The sequence below is a fragment of the Eretmochelys imbricata genome, chromosome 26 (assembly GCF_965152235.1).
Source record: "Eretmochelys imbricata isolate rEreImb1 chromosome 26, rEreImb1.hap1, whole genome shotgun sequence".
NCBI lineage: Eukaryota > Metazoa > Chordata > Testudines > Cheloniidae > Eretmochelys > Eretmochelys imbricata.
In genome coordinates this window covers 14693729-14708118 of record NC_135597.1, presented here as the reverse complement: position 1 = coordinate 14708118, position 14390 = coordinate 14693729, and the positions used below count along the sequence as shown (strand labels likewise).

The 14390-nt window shown below is 49.9% G+C and overlaps 1 protein-coding gene across 12 annotated transcripts in view; it reads left to right on the top strand.

Moving 5' to 3' along the window:
- KANSL3 (KAT8 regulatory NSL complex subunit 3) overlaps window positions 1-14390 on the top strand; it is an 87137-nt gene that overhangs the window by 18534 nt on the left and 54213 nt on the right. For 11 of the 12 annotated variants that reach the window (XR_013344581.1, XR_013344580.1, XM_077805783.1 and 8 more), the window contains exons 12-15: window positions 1558-1621; window positions 2811-3011; window positions 6571-6727; window positions 9434-9511. Coding sequence is in view for 10 of the 12 variants with exons in the window: in XM_077805783.1 (XP_077661909.1) it covers window positions 1558-1621; window positions 2811-3011; window positions 6571-6727; window positions 9434-9511 (500 nt within the window). In the remaining 2 variants the exon portion in view is untranslated. The remainder of the gene's footprint in view (window positions 1-1557; window positions 1622-2810; window positions 3012-6570; window positions 6728-9433; window positions 9512-14390) is intronic. The other variant, XM_077805778.1, reaches the window with a different exon arrangement.

Here is a 14390-nt window from a genome sequence, read left to right as displayed (position 1 = left end):
ATGGACTGTCCCCTTTGGAGCCAAAAGTCGTCCTTTTCCAGATCAAGGTGGAGGCAGGCGGGCAGGGCAGGGTGTGCGGGAAACTTGTGCTGTTCCTGCCATCCAGGCTCTGTCTGTTCCATGGGCAAATGGCAAACTCAGTTCTCCAGGGCTGACAGGCTTTGCCTTTTGCTAACATGAGCATTCGTCATGCGAGGCTGATGGGTGCGTGTGCGGTGATGGACTGCAGCCGACTGACAGCATTCCTTTCCGCTGACAAGTTGAAAGTCCTGGGTGCAGCGATTATCCCCTTTGTGTAAGGCCAGAGAGCCTGAGTTTTATAGACTTTCCTTTTCCAAATCATTCTCGGCTCTGCTCTTGGAGGTAGATTTTGGCTGTTTGCAGTATCCTAAAGGGCACTCCTTTAGGAGGTGGTCAGCAGGAGAAAGGGTGCTATGGGACTGGCAGGAAGCCATGGGCCACCTGCTCCAATCACACTGGTGTAAATCTTGAGTAACCCCATTGAAATCAATGGAGCTGTACTGCTATAAAATGAACGTGAGCGGAGAATCAGGCCTGGTGGCCAAATTATGCAGGCGCTGTCATGCCAGTTACATGTAACTGGGAGCATATAATAGGAGTGATCAGAAACCTGGGGAGGGGAGTGAAATGCAAAATTAGTGACTAGCAGCGTTGAAAATGCAGCTCGAAGGGAGAAGGCGCGTGTAGCCCTTCTGACGAAGCTTTGGGCCTGAGTTTCAGAGCTGCCAAGACATTTCCCTTCTAAGCCAATGGGATTACCAGGTGCTCAGCATTAGAGCTGGGTGAATAATGGAGTTTTTGGTTCACTGGCAAATCCAAAACATTGGAAAAAGAAATTCATTTCGGGTGGAAGCAAAACCAGTTTTTTGTTTGGAAATTTTCATTGAATTGAAAAGTTGAAAAATTTTCATGTCAAAGCTACATGTTTTGCTTCAATCCAACTTTTTTGATTTCAGGCATTTTGATAAAAGCCAAGGAGGACTAGATTCACAGACTGGGGGAGGAAGGGCAGCTGATCCCTTATAACCTTGAACCCAATGGTTACGGTCCTCCTGGGGTGTGAGTGTCCCATGGGGAGAAGGGGTTTGAACTTGGGTCTCCCACATTGCAGAAGAGCACCTTAGCCACTGGGCTATTGGATAGGCTGGTGTAGGGTTTTCTCAGTCTCTCCTGGTTGAAGCTGTTCCACTTGTTATAAATAGTTAAATAGTCATTGGAGCAGGGATATGAACTTGAGTCTTGCACCTCCCAGGTGTGTGCCCTTCCCACCAGGCGATAGTCTCATTCCTTTTCTAGTCACTGTCATCTGAATTTCACCCGGCGCTACTTGGCATATCATGTCCAGCAGATGGAGCCCTTGAATTAAGCACACTTTGAGCTGATTAGTTCCTGCTTCCTATTGGTGGAATCTCAGTAACACAGCAAACCTCATTTGATTATCAGCTTTCAAGCTAAGAATGTTGTCCACAGCGCGGTGGGGGCAGGGGAAAGGGGGGAGGAATGAACATCTATTGACTCGCCCACCTTTTTAAATAGGATAAGCAAAGCCAAAAAGAAGGCGGAAGGCCTGACCCAGAGCATGGTGGACAGATGCATCCAGGTAACGAGCAAAAAGATCTTTCAGCGCCGTTTCCCCTCCATAGCGTGACTTCCTGGTCATCTCCATGAGCACACGCTCCAGGGCTGCTGCCTAGATTGACTGGGCAGGGGTGCGTGGGCGGGCAAGGGAAGTCGTTGACAGCATAGCTGTCCAGTGCCCTCGAGGTGAACTCAGTAGTCCTGACATGTTAGCCCTTTTGAGTGCTATCAGGGCCATAGTCCTTCATTGCTTCCATAGTCCTTCATATTTCCCTGTTGGTTCATGTGTGTCCCAAGTCACAGGTTCCAACTTCCAGCAGAGGGGCTCAGATATCCTGGTGATGTCAGCGGCTCAATGGGTAGAAGGCAGAGCAGCACCATTTAGAGTCCTAGATTCACCAAGACTCATGCTCTTGTTGCGTTAAGTGCCTTGACTCCGCAGTGAGCAGCTCTCTGGGTTACCTGGTGCTAGAATTTCTCTTGTGGCAATTTAGCACAAGCCCAGCCTCTTGTGCTAGCCTATTTGCCCCCATCAGTGCCTAGTTCTGAGGCTGGCATCACACTAGCTCTTCCAGTCATGGGCTTCTCTGAAACACAACACCCTGCTGAAGCATGGACTGGCCTTATGCTTGTGGAGGAGGAAGCTGGGGGGAGGATAGAAACCTCTAGAACTAGTTCATGGCGTCCACATTCATTTCACTTGTGGCCCAGACAGCTTTGATGCTACTTTAGTGTCTCTGCTGATGGTACTATGCACACGAATCCCACAGCAGCAGTTTTCAAGAGGCCCTGTCTGCTGGGGTGGCTGTTCCTAGATTATGGGCCATAAAGGAGATGTCCTGATGCAGATGTCTGGCCTGGGGAAGCAGGTGTTTTTGGTTCTTCCTTTTGTGCTACGGAGAGCGGCATACTCCCCTCCTGTTCCCAGAGAGCCACCGAGATTAAGCGTTAACACGATACCTACTAACATTAAAAATAGCTAAATTCTTCTTGTCTTGAGCAGTGTAGCTGGGTTACGACTCCTCGCTGGGAAGATCTGAGTGGAGTAGAATCCAGTGCAACCCTGGCTATTCTCTGTTTCTGGAATCGTAGTATTTATTTCTTTAGACTGTTAAGCTAAATTCCCTGCACCCTAGCAGGGCAGTAACTGGAAGCTGCTTCTAGGCAAACTGTGGAGGCTAGTTGTTAAGAGGAGTCTGACCCCTGTGTAGGATGAAATAGCTGACTTCCTGACTGGAGTCCTCACCCGCGCGGACAGCCATTCAGGCTCCGACCCCAGGGACCTCGATGCCGAGAAAAAGAAGAAACCACGTGACTTGACCAGGAGGGACCTGTCGTTCGACTTGCCAGAAAGAACCAGCAGTCCCACCTCCCCGGCAGCCAAGGTGCCGGCCTCACCTTCTGGCTCAGAGGTAGGGACTGGCCCTCTGGCATGTGGAGCTGGGGAAGGCCTGTGTTTGAATGACCATCCTGTGGGCTGTTTTTGCACTGATGAGCCAGGCTGTGAGAGCACAGGGATGATGTTTATATGGGGGGAGAGGTGTGCATATGAAGGTGTCAGCTGCTCACATGGTGGCAAATGGCTCTTGCCAAAATAGATGAGTTGCATTTTAAGGTTTCCTGCAAAGCTTAAGAACATAAGAACGGCCATAGTAGGTCAGACCAAAGGTCCATCTAGCCTATGTTCTGTCTTCCGTCAGTGGCCAATGCCAGGTGCCCAAGAGGGAATGAACAGAACAGGTAATCATCAAGTGATCCATCCCCTGTCACCCATTCCCAGCTTCTGGCAAACAGAGGCTAGGGACACCATCCCTGTCTATCCAGGGAGCTTATCCAGTTCCTTTTTTAACTCTGTTATAGTCTTGGCCTTCACAATATTCTCTGTCAAGGAGTTCCACAGGTTGACTGTGGGTTGTGTGAAGAAATACTTCTTTTTCTGTGTTTTAAACCTGCTGCCTATTAATTTCCTTTGGTGACCCTAGTTCTTGTGTTATGAGAAGGAGTAAATAACACTTCCCTATCTACTTTCTCCACACCCGTCATGATTTTATAGACCTCCATCATGTCCCCCCTTAGTCGTCTCTTTTCCAAGATGAATAATCCCAGTCTTTTGAATCTCTCCTCATAACGGAAGCTGTTCCATCCCCCTAATCATTTTTGTTGCCCTTTTCTTTATCTTTTCCAATTCCAGTATATCTTTTTTGAAAAGGGGGGACCAGATCTGCATGCAAGATTCCAGATGCGGGCGTACCATGGATTGAAAGAGAGGCAATATGATATTTTCTGTCTTGTTATCTATCCCTTTCTTAATGATTCCCAATATTCTGTTCGCTTTTTTGACGGCCGCTGCACATTGAGTGGATGTTTTCAGAGAACTGTCTGCAGTGACTCCAAGATCTCTTTCTTGAGTGGTAACAGCTAATTTAGACCACATCATTTTATATGTATAATTGGGATTATGTTTTCTTTGTATTATCAACATTGAATTTCATCTGCCATTTTGTTGCCCAGTCACCCAGTTTTGTGAGATCCTTTTGCAGCTCTTCGCAGTCTGCCTGGGATTTAACTGTCTTGAGTAGTTTTGTATCATCTGCAAATTTTGCCACCTCACTGTTTACTCCTTTTTCCAGATAATTTATGAGTGTGTTGAATAGGACTGGTCCCAGTACAGATCCCTGGGGGCACCACTATTTACCTCTCTCCGTTCTGAAAACCGACCATTTATTCCTACCCTTTGTTTCCTATCTTTTAACCAATTACGAATCCATGAGAGGACCTTCCCTCTTATACCATGACAGCTTACTTTGCTTAAGAGCCTTTGGTGAGGGACCTTGTCAAAGGCTTTCTGAAAATCTAAGTACACTGTATTCACTGGATCCCCTTGGTCCACATGCTTGTTGATCCCCTTAAAGAACTCTAGTAGATTGGTGAGGCATGATTTCCCTTTACAAAAACCATATTGACTCTTCCCCAACAAATTGTGTTCATCTGTGTGTCCGGTAATTCTTTTCTTTATTATAGTTTCAACCAATTTGCCCAATGCTGAAGTCAGACTTACCGGCTTGTAATTGCTGGGATCGTCTCTGGAGCCTTTTTTAAAAATGGTGTTACATTAGCTACCCTCCGGTCATTTAGTACAGAAGTTGATTTAAATGATAGGTCGCATACCACAGTTAGTAGTTTTGCAATTTCACATTTGAGTTCCTTCCGAACTTTTGGGTGATACCATCTGGTCCTGGTGACTTATTACTGTTTAGTTTATCAGTTTATTCCAAAACCTCCTCTATTGACACCTCAGTCTGGGACAGTTCCTCAGATTTGTCACCTAAAAAGAATGGCTCAGGTTTGGGAATCTCCCTCACGTCCTCAGCCGTGAAGACTGATGCAAAGAATTCATTTAGTTTTTCTGCAATGGCCTTATTGTCCTTGAGTGCTCCTTTAGCATCTCGATCGTCCAGTGACCCCATTGGTTGTTTAGCAGGCTTCCTGCTTCCGATGTACTTAAGAAATTTTTTTCTGTTACTTTGAGTCTTTGATTAGCTGTTCTTCATATTCCTTTTTGGCCTTCCTCATTGTATTTTTACACTTCACTTGCCAGAGTTTATGCTCCTTTCTATTTTCTTCACTAGGATTTAACTTCCACATTTAAAGGATGCCTTTTTCCCTCTCACTGCTTCTTTTACTTTGTTGTTTAGCCACGGTGGCACTTTGTTGGTTCTCTTACTGTGTTTTTTAATTTGGGGTGTACATTTAAGTTGAGCCTCTATTATGGTGTCTTTAAAAAGTTTCCATGCAGCTTGCAGGGATTTCACTTTCTGCACTTTACCTTTTAATTTCTGATTAACTAACTTCTTCATTTGAGTGTAGTTCCTCTTTTTTAAATTAAATGCTAACCGTGGTGGGCTGCTGTGGTGGGTTCCTTCCCACCCTCCCCCCAACAGGGATGTTAAATTTTATTATGTTATGGTCACTATTACTAAGCAGTTCAGGTAGATCACCTCTTGGACCAGATCCTGTGCTCCACTTAGAACTAAATCAAGAATTGCCTCTCCTCTGGTGGGTTCCAGCACTAGCTGCTCTAAGAAGCAGTCATTTATGGTGTCTAGAAACTTCATCTGTGCATCCCGTCCTGAGGTGACATGTACCTGGTCAGTATGGGGCTAGTTGAAATTCCTTGTTATTACTGAATTTTTATAGCCTCTCTAATCTCCCTGAGCATTTCACAGTCACTCTCACCATCCTGGTCAGCTGGTCGGTAACATCCCTCCGCCTATATTTTTATTCGAGTGTGGAATTACTATCCACGGAGATGCTGTGGTACCGTTTAGTTCATTTAAGATTTTTACTTCATTTGATTTTACGCTTTCTGTCACATACAGTGCCCCTCCCCCACCAGCACGACCTGTTCTGTTCTTCTGATAGATTTTGTACCTTGGTATTACTGTGTCCAACTGATTATCCTCATTCCACCAAGTTTCTGTGTTGCCTGTTACATCAATATCCTCGTTTAATAGGAGGCATTCTAGTTCACCTATCTTGTTATTTAGACTTCTAGCAGTGGTATATAAGCGTCGGAGTGCCTGGGCTAGGGGTCGGCGTGCAGGGGGCCGGGGGAGATTTGCCTGGGCTTGGGGGGGAGGGTTGCCTGGGCTGTGGGTCGAAGTGTGGGGGGAGAGGGGCCTGGGCTGGGGGTTGGAGTGCAGGGCGGGGCGGCTGCAATTCCTGAATGCTAATCCTGGCTCGGATACTGACTCCTGGTGTGACTTGGGGCAGGTTACCTGTCCTCCATGCCCATCTGTAAAACAGGGATGGTGATATCAAGCTTGGTCATTGGGGGTTGTGAGGGTCAAGTGGGAACTACTGATCTGCGGAGATGTAAATTAATTGCTATACCAAGCATTAAGATTAACCCATTGCTGCATCCTGCCATGGAAACCTGACTGCATGGGGCTTCTCTTCTTGTTTGGGCAGGATCTGTCCAGTGTCTCCAGTAGCCCCACCTCGAGTCCCAAAACCAAAATGGCTGCTGTATCATCTGTCCAGAAGTCCAGCCAGATGGGTGCCACCCAGCTGCTGAAGAGACATGTGCAGAGAGCAGACGGGGTCCTGACACACAAGCAGGCACAAGGTAACGCCCCAGCAGCTCGCTCCACTCGCTTCCTCCTCATTACCCCGGTAAAGCCCCTTGCGGGTGTCACTGTCCAGCTATACTCTTACTTTGCCCTGCAGGATTATTCTAAGTCTGCAACCTTCCTTTGGTCATGTGACATTCAGGTGGGGCGGTCTCCCCACTGCTCAGACCCCATGCACTGTCACTCCTAAGTAGTGGCATATGGGAGCTGACTCTGGGCAGGAAATGGTAGCCTCTCTGGCATAGGAGGGTGAGTCACTTACAGGCCTTTGCTTTGCTATTGCCCAGACTGGGAAGGGTCTTTGCCTGTCTTGGTGCCCAAATCATCGTGCAGTTGTAGAATGTCGGCCCAGTGGGTGTGGGCACATCCGTTTTGGGGCACCTGGTGGGCTGGTGGTTTGTATCAGTGAAGATTTTCTAGGGAGTAAAGGGTGGTCGGGGTGGGTAAGGCCACTGAGCCGGGATGAAGATGAGGGTCTAGCGCAGGGGTAGTCAATAGGTGGATTGTGGCCAAATCCAGACCGCCAGATGCTTTTGAATGGACCCCCAAATCTCTTTATTTACTTCTTATCATTGTTGTTTTTCTGGCATCTGGACCGTTCCTGTACCTTGACAAAAAATAATTTGACTACCCCTGGTCTAGAATGCAGGGGAGGGCCAGCCACCAAGAAGGAAAGGCTAACCGGAGCTGTGTTTTTTGTCCTGTGGGATGCTGATTAGATCTTGGGATGAACCTTCAGTCGTGCGGGGAAAGGTCTGACAGGTAGGGCTCTGTCTGGTGTAGGCAGGGTTGTGGTAGCCATGTTGATCCCAGGATATTAGAGGGACCAGGTGAGTGAGATAATATCTGTTATTGAATGGCTTCTGTTGGTGCGAGAGACGAGCTTTCGAACTACACAGAACAAGAGCGCCGTATAAATTTGAAAGCTCGTCTCTGTCACCGACAGACGTCAGTCCAGTAAAAGACATTACCTCCCCCGCATTGTCTCTCCGTGGAGCAGGAGGTATGTTTTCCTCTGGAACCTGTGGATAATACTTTGTCACGAATGGGCCATAGAAAATCCCTCCTGGCAAACACTATTGATTTAGTTGGGGTTGGTCCTGCTTTGAGCAGGGGATTGGACTAGGTGACCTCCTGAGGTCTCTTCCAATCCGAATCTGCTATGATTCTATGATAATTGGGAAGTAGTTCTCCCGTCTCCAATCTTTCTTGCTTCCTTTGCTCAGGACAGATCTGAACAGGCCTGCCAGTTCCCCGTGAGCATTGCCCTGTGCTCCGGCTAGTTCTTTCTCTGATTCACAGTAGGTTGCAGACTGGAACTTGAGCCCAGGTCTTGCACATAATAGAGCAACGCAAGAACCGTTGAAGTCTGCTCTGGCCTATGTTTTATCTATAGGAGCAAGTTCCTGGCGAGTATATGAAGGGAACTGAGCAGGAGAAGGCTCTGTGGTTGGTATCATTGCAGACACTTCTGCAGGGTAAAGACAGTCCAGAGGGAGGGTTCACGGAAGCGTTGTGGCAATGAATGTTTGTGTGTACTAGTTACTGCTTTCCAGTCATTGCCAGCATTTCAGCACAGAGATGGCCAGTGTGACTAGCTCTAGGGTGTCTGTGTGGACAGCTCCAATATCAGACGTGGGGTGGAGCCCAGCATCACAAGCCTGCTCGTGCTCCCTGGAGGCGGTCATCAGGGGACAGTTAGGGGGCTGTGGGAAGGATGCTGTGTAGTTTGGTAGTGCTCTTGGGGGGGGAGGGAGAGGGATGTCTCCAGACCTGTTGCCCCTTCCCAGGCGGGTGTGATGCATTGCAGTTTGGGGGATGAGTCAGGGGTGTCTCCAAATGCCATGAGGTTGCATCACGGAGCTGTACTTCCATCTGTCAGAGTGAGTGGTGTCTGCAGACCTCCCTGCTGGCCAGCTGTGGGTCCCGGGGAGTGAGTGGTGTCGGCAGAGCTCCCTGCTGCCCAGCTGTGGGTCCAGAGGAGTGAGTGGTGTCGGCAGAGCTCCCTGCTGCCCAGCTGTGGGTCCAGAGGAGTGAGTGGTGTCGGCAGAGCTCCCTGCTGCCCAGCTGTGGGTCCAGAGGAGTGAGTGGTGTCGGCAGAGCTCCCTGCTGCCCAGCTGTGGGTCCCAGGGGAGTGAGTGGTGTCTGCAGAGCTCCCCGCTGCCCAGCTGTGGGTCCAGGGGAGTGAGTGGTGTCTGCAGAGCTCCCCACTGGCCGGCTGTGGGTCCAGGGGAGTGAGTGGTGTCTGCACGGCTCCCTGCTGGCCAGCTGTGGGTCCAGGGGAGTGAGTGGTGTCTGCAGAGCTCCTCGCTGGCCTGTTGTGGGTCCCGGGGAGTAAGTTGTGTGTGCAGAGCTCCCCGCTGGCCAGCTGTGGGTCCCAGGGAGTGAGTGGTGTCTGCAGAGCTCCCCACTGGCCAGCTGTGGGTCCCGGGGAGTAAGTTGTGTGTGCACAGCTCCCCGCTGGCCAGCTGTGGGTCCTAGGGGGTGAGTGGTGTCTGCAGAGCTCCCTGCTGGCCAGCTGTGGGTCCTAGGGGATGAGTGGTGTCTTCAGAGCTGCCTGCCCCCACCGGTGAAAGTCAGCTGTGGGTCCAGGGAGTGAGTGGTGGCTGCAGAGCTGCCTGCCCCCCGCCTGTTGTCTGTCTCTCCCCCCACCCCCCGTGAAAGCCAGCTGTGATACTGTAATTCTCTCTGATTCATTTCAGCTCAGTTTGCTGCTTTTCTGAAACAAAACATGCTGGTGAGGAAAGCTCTTCCTCCTGGCACCTCTTCATGTCTCTTTGGTGAGTATCTCCTCACTTCCTCTCTCTCTCCGCTTCCTTCCTCCTCCTCTGGCTTTCCTCCATCACCTTCCTCTTCTCCTCGCACTGGTTTGGGGGGCGTTCTAGCGTGTGGTCCCCCTCTCTCTGCTCTTTGCTTTCTCATTGCTGTCGTGGGAGCTGAAGCAAAACAGCCACACCCCTCCCCTGGCTTTCCCTCTTTCTGGCCGGTAAATGTTCCCTGGGAGTGACATGATTTTGCAGTGGTTTGCTCTGATGGACTGTGGCATCATGTGAGTGTCCTGGCAGCTTCCTGTGGTCAGGAGCGTAACTCTTTTGTGTGCTGGGTCTGATTGGCTGAGATGCAGACCACAGCATGGGGAGTTGTGCTTTTGACATGGAAGGCGCTTCGTTGATGCATGGTACGGGAAAGTGCTTTGGACAGCCTGTCGCGGGTGCAGAGACGGGGCTGCTTAGTGGCTCAAGGAGGCCAGCTGGAGCATCTTTCCAAACCCATGGAGAGTTGGAGGAGGAACAGCAGAGGAGTGGGTAGGGAGGGCGAGGGATTCCTTGGGAAAGCAGGAAGGCAGTGCTGAATTGGATCCTGAAATGGATAGGAAGCCACTGTTGATGGTGGGAGAATGGGACTGGAGGAAGAGACTCTGGCTACTGTATGTCAGAGCCTCTGAGACCTAGAGATGAGGGGGCCAGATTCATAGCTGAGCTAAATGGATACAACTTCTTTGCCTCCAATTGCATTGGCTGCCACTGTGGAGTCAAGCTGAAGGATTTGAGGTTAGAAGAGGTTGGTGATAAAGGTCTGGAGGAGGATTTTAGCAGGGTTAGGCTGGTAAGAGAGTTGGGAGGCATTTCAGTTGCTGTAATAGCTGGATCTATCTCTAATGCGAGTCGCTTTGTCATGACATGACCTGTCAGTGCCAGAGCGGGTGGCCCTCGGCTGTGGGGAGTGTGATGGAGGAACACCTCTCTGTAAAGCATGGTGCCTCATGGCATAGTGCTGGTGGCTTCTTGTCTGGATGAATGAAGCTCTGGATAATTAGTTGGAGACCAGCGGGACTGTGGGGTGCTGTAGCTGGGTTCTCTGAGATACCAGGAGGTCCCCATCCCTCTCTCTGCCTAACACACAACTGGGTTATTGTCCAAACACTCCCTTCTTGGGGTTTGGCTGTGTCCAGAAGTGATATAACAAAGCCCGAGGCAGGACTGTATAGACAAGCAGGTCCTAGCCTAGGCTGGCTACTTATTGAGTTCTCCTTCCCTCAAGCTCTGCCTCTGAGAACTTTGTTTTTTCTACTACGGCGTTGGAGGTAATGAGATCCACCTGGTCAGGCTGCCTGGGTGACTCAGCGGAGTAGCTCTGCACTTCTCTGTGGGGTCTGAACACCCAGCAGCAGCTCACAGGCACAAAAAGGATTCATTGCCTAACTGGGGTGATTCCTGCTCGCATGCTGTCCGGATGGGAAGAGATTTTTCCCTGGGACACATTGGCAGCAGCCGCACCCTGTTTCTGGAGCATTGAGCAGGCGGCATCAGTAGGATCCAGGTGTGCAGTGTTCCACACCATCAAAGGAGCACTTTAGTCCCTGCCATCGAACACTTTATGGGAAAATGCCTTCATGCGGTTACATTGGATTTGCCCGCTGGCAGCTCTGACAGTAGCTAGTGCGAAGCCAGGGCTAGTCACACTGTCCTCCAGCCCTGCTGCTTCTGCGTCGGTGGGGCTGAGGAGAGGGATGCAGCCTCCCTGCAGGAGAACAGCGTGGTGGGAAGCCATGGTGAAGTGGGAGCAATAGGTTTGTCTAACTAGAGCTCAGAGCGCTGGTGCCTGGGGCTTCAGCCTGAGCGCACAGGGAGCTCTTCCCATCTGTTGTGAGAACAAGAGGCTGCGTGCGCCACAGTGACTGTGTAATGAAGGAGGCTTTGATCATGTGAAATGCAAGAGGGTGTGTTTGGTCACTGGTTCCTACAGACTGTCATGGGTGCTCTGAGGAGTACTAGCGTCGTTCCCCCTGCAGCTGCTGTTCCATGGTGCTGCCCAGCTGATGGCGCCGGGTGGTGCGCTTGATGCTCGGGCGGTCTCAAGGGCTTTTGCAGCGGAACTGATGCCTGTAATCTCTTCGCATAGGTGATCAAAACTCTCTGGGTAGTTCCATTCACTCTGCATGTTCACAGTTCTGGGGAAGGTGTGTAAGCTTTGCGCATCTGTTATCAGCCAGCACCCCACCTTGCTGCCCTCAAAGCAGGACCCTGGGTGCAGGTGCTAAGATAATACGCATTGATGCTTGCGTTGGGGTAGAGCAATGCCAACAAATAAATGCCTAGCAGTAATGTGGTTCAGCTGCACTCTCCCCCAGCAGTAGGTCAGGGACCTGCTCCTGCAAAGTGGGGTCATTGATCTCCAGGGGGATGAAGGCTGTTCAGTAAAGAACTTGGACCCCAAGGACTATTTCTTCTACACACACGCGCCTCGTCCCCGACCCCCATAGGAGAAGGAATTAACTACCTCAGTGACTTTTTTCAGGCTTTATATATTCTTGTTTCCCCTACGGCCCTCCCCAGCTTGAGGGTAAGTATTTAGGGCAGGTCTTCACTACCCGCCGGATCGGCCGGTAGTGATCGATCTATCACATCTCGTCTAGAAGGGATAAATCGCTCCCCAAACGCGCTCCCCATCGACTCCGGAACTCCAGCTCGCGAGAGGCGGAAGCGGAGTTGACGGGGAAGTGGCAGCGGTTGACTCACTGCCGTCCTCACGGCCAGGTAAGTCGACCTAAGATACGCCGACTTAGCTGCATATCTTAGGTCGGCACCTCCCCCCAGCGTAGACCAGGGCTTAGAATTGAGAAATGGAGGCTGGAAGGGACCTTGACAGGTCATCTCGTCCAGACCCCTGTGCTGAGGCAGGGCCAAGTAAACCTAGACCAAACCTGACAGGTGTTTGCCCACCTGTTCTTCAAAACCTCCAGTGATGGGGATTCCACAACCTCTTTTGGAAGCCTGTTCCAGAGCTTAACTCCCCTCAGATTTAGAAAGCTTTTCCTAATCTTTAACCTAAATCTTGCTTGCTGCAGATTAAGCCTGTTACTACTTGTTCTGCCTTCAGTGAACATGGAGAACAATTGATCAGTGTCATCTTTATAACAGCCCTTAATCTATTTGAGACTGTTCTCAGGTCCCCCCTCAGTCTTTCTTCCTCAAGGCTAACTCAGTGTCTCCAGTTTTTTTAACATTTCCTCACAGGTCAGGTTTCCTACATCTTTTATCGTTTCTGTTGCTCTCCTGTGGACTCTCTCCAGTTTATGCACATCGTTCTTCAAGTGTGGCGCCCAGAACTGGTCACAGTACTCCAGCTGAGGCCACCCCAGTGCTGAGCGAAGTGGGACACAATTACCTCCCATGTCTGTCTTACCACATTCCTGCTAATACACCCCGGAATGATAGTAGCCTTTTTTGCCACTGCATCACATGGTTGGCTCATATTCAGTTTGTGATCCACAATGACTCCCAGATCCTTTTGAGCAGTACTATGATCTAGCCAGTTATTCTCCATTTTCTACTTGTGCGTTTGATTTTTCCTTCCTAAGTGCAGTACTTTGCTCTTGTCTTTATTGAGTTTCATCTTGTTGATTTCAGACCATTTTTCTAATTTGTCCAGGTCGTTTTGAGTTCTAATGCTGTCCTCCAAAGTGCTTGCAAAGGGTTGGTGTCATGTGCCTTACTTCTATTGCCCCTTAGTCCAGAGTGGACTGAGACCAGGTGTGGTGGGAACTCCCTTTCTGAGCACTGTAGATTTACACCTTTCACACTGGAAGGCCGGCCTTCATTTCAGCACCTCCACTGCAGAATGTGCCGGGGCTGGGTGGTGTGCTAAAGCTTACTTCTCCAGTGAAGAGATGGACAGCAGGGTGCAAGCCATGAACTCCCGGGTTCTAAATTGAGATCATGCGGTTACATATCAGCAGTGGAATACAAATGGGCAAGATGCGGTACTGAGGAAGGATGGTCTTGTGGTTAATAATCACTTCTGTTCCCCTAGTGCCCAGGGTCCCAGTCATGTAGAGGGTTTCATTTTGCTGGGAGCTGTGATGTGTGCGCCAGAGCATTGACACAGTAGGCCTCAGGACAGAACAGATGTGCTCGAGTAGGGTGGGTTGGGAGGCTGAGGTACAAAGGAACTGTTGAGCAGAAAAATGGAAGTCTCGGCTTGCCTATGTGAGGCCAGACAGGTTAGGATATCGGACAGAGATCCTCAATCCTGAAATCAATGGGATTTAGGCACCTATATACCTTGAATGATCTGGGCCTTAGTCTTTGTGGACCTCAGTTCCTCATCTGTACCTTGGGGATAACAGGGCCTTGCAGGGGTGTTGTGAGGGAACATACAGGAATGATTGAGCTGTGCAGGTGTGGTGGTGGTGAGCGCCAAGGAAACACGATAAAGAACGGACTCTTGCAGAGTAATGAATGGTGGAGTCCAGCAATATGCGCTGCAGTGCAGGGACGGCTGGAGCAGAGCACGGGGTCAGCAGCTGAGGTCTAATCCCAGCTTTGATGGGGTCATATGTGCATTTGGGCAAGTCACTTTACCTCTCTCTGGGCCTCAAGTTTCCCCATTGGTAAAGTGGGGATACGTGATGATGGGCTGGCATTTGTACTGTGTTTTGGAAATGAAAAACACTTCTGTAAGGGGCATTATTACTGCAGCGGTTCATAAAGTGATAAGCCTGCACTGTTTTTCAGTGCAGAAAAAGACAGGATCCTTAGACTGTGCTGCCTTTAGAATATGAAGAGCTCATTCTAAATACAGCAATTTGTGATGCACAAGGAAATCAACTTAGAGACGTGAGCGGTAAGGAGAGAGAGGACTCTCCAGCAGTTGGTG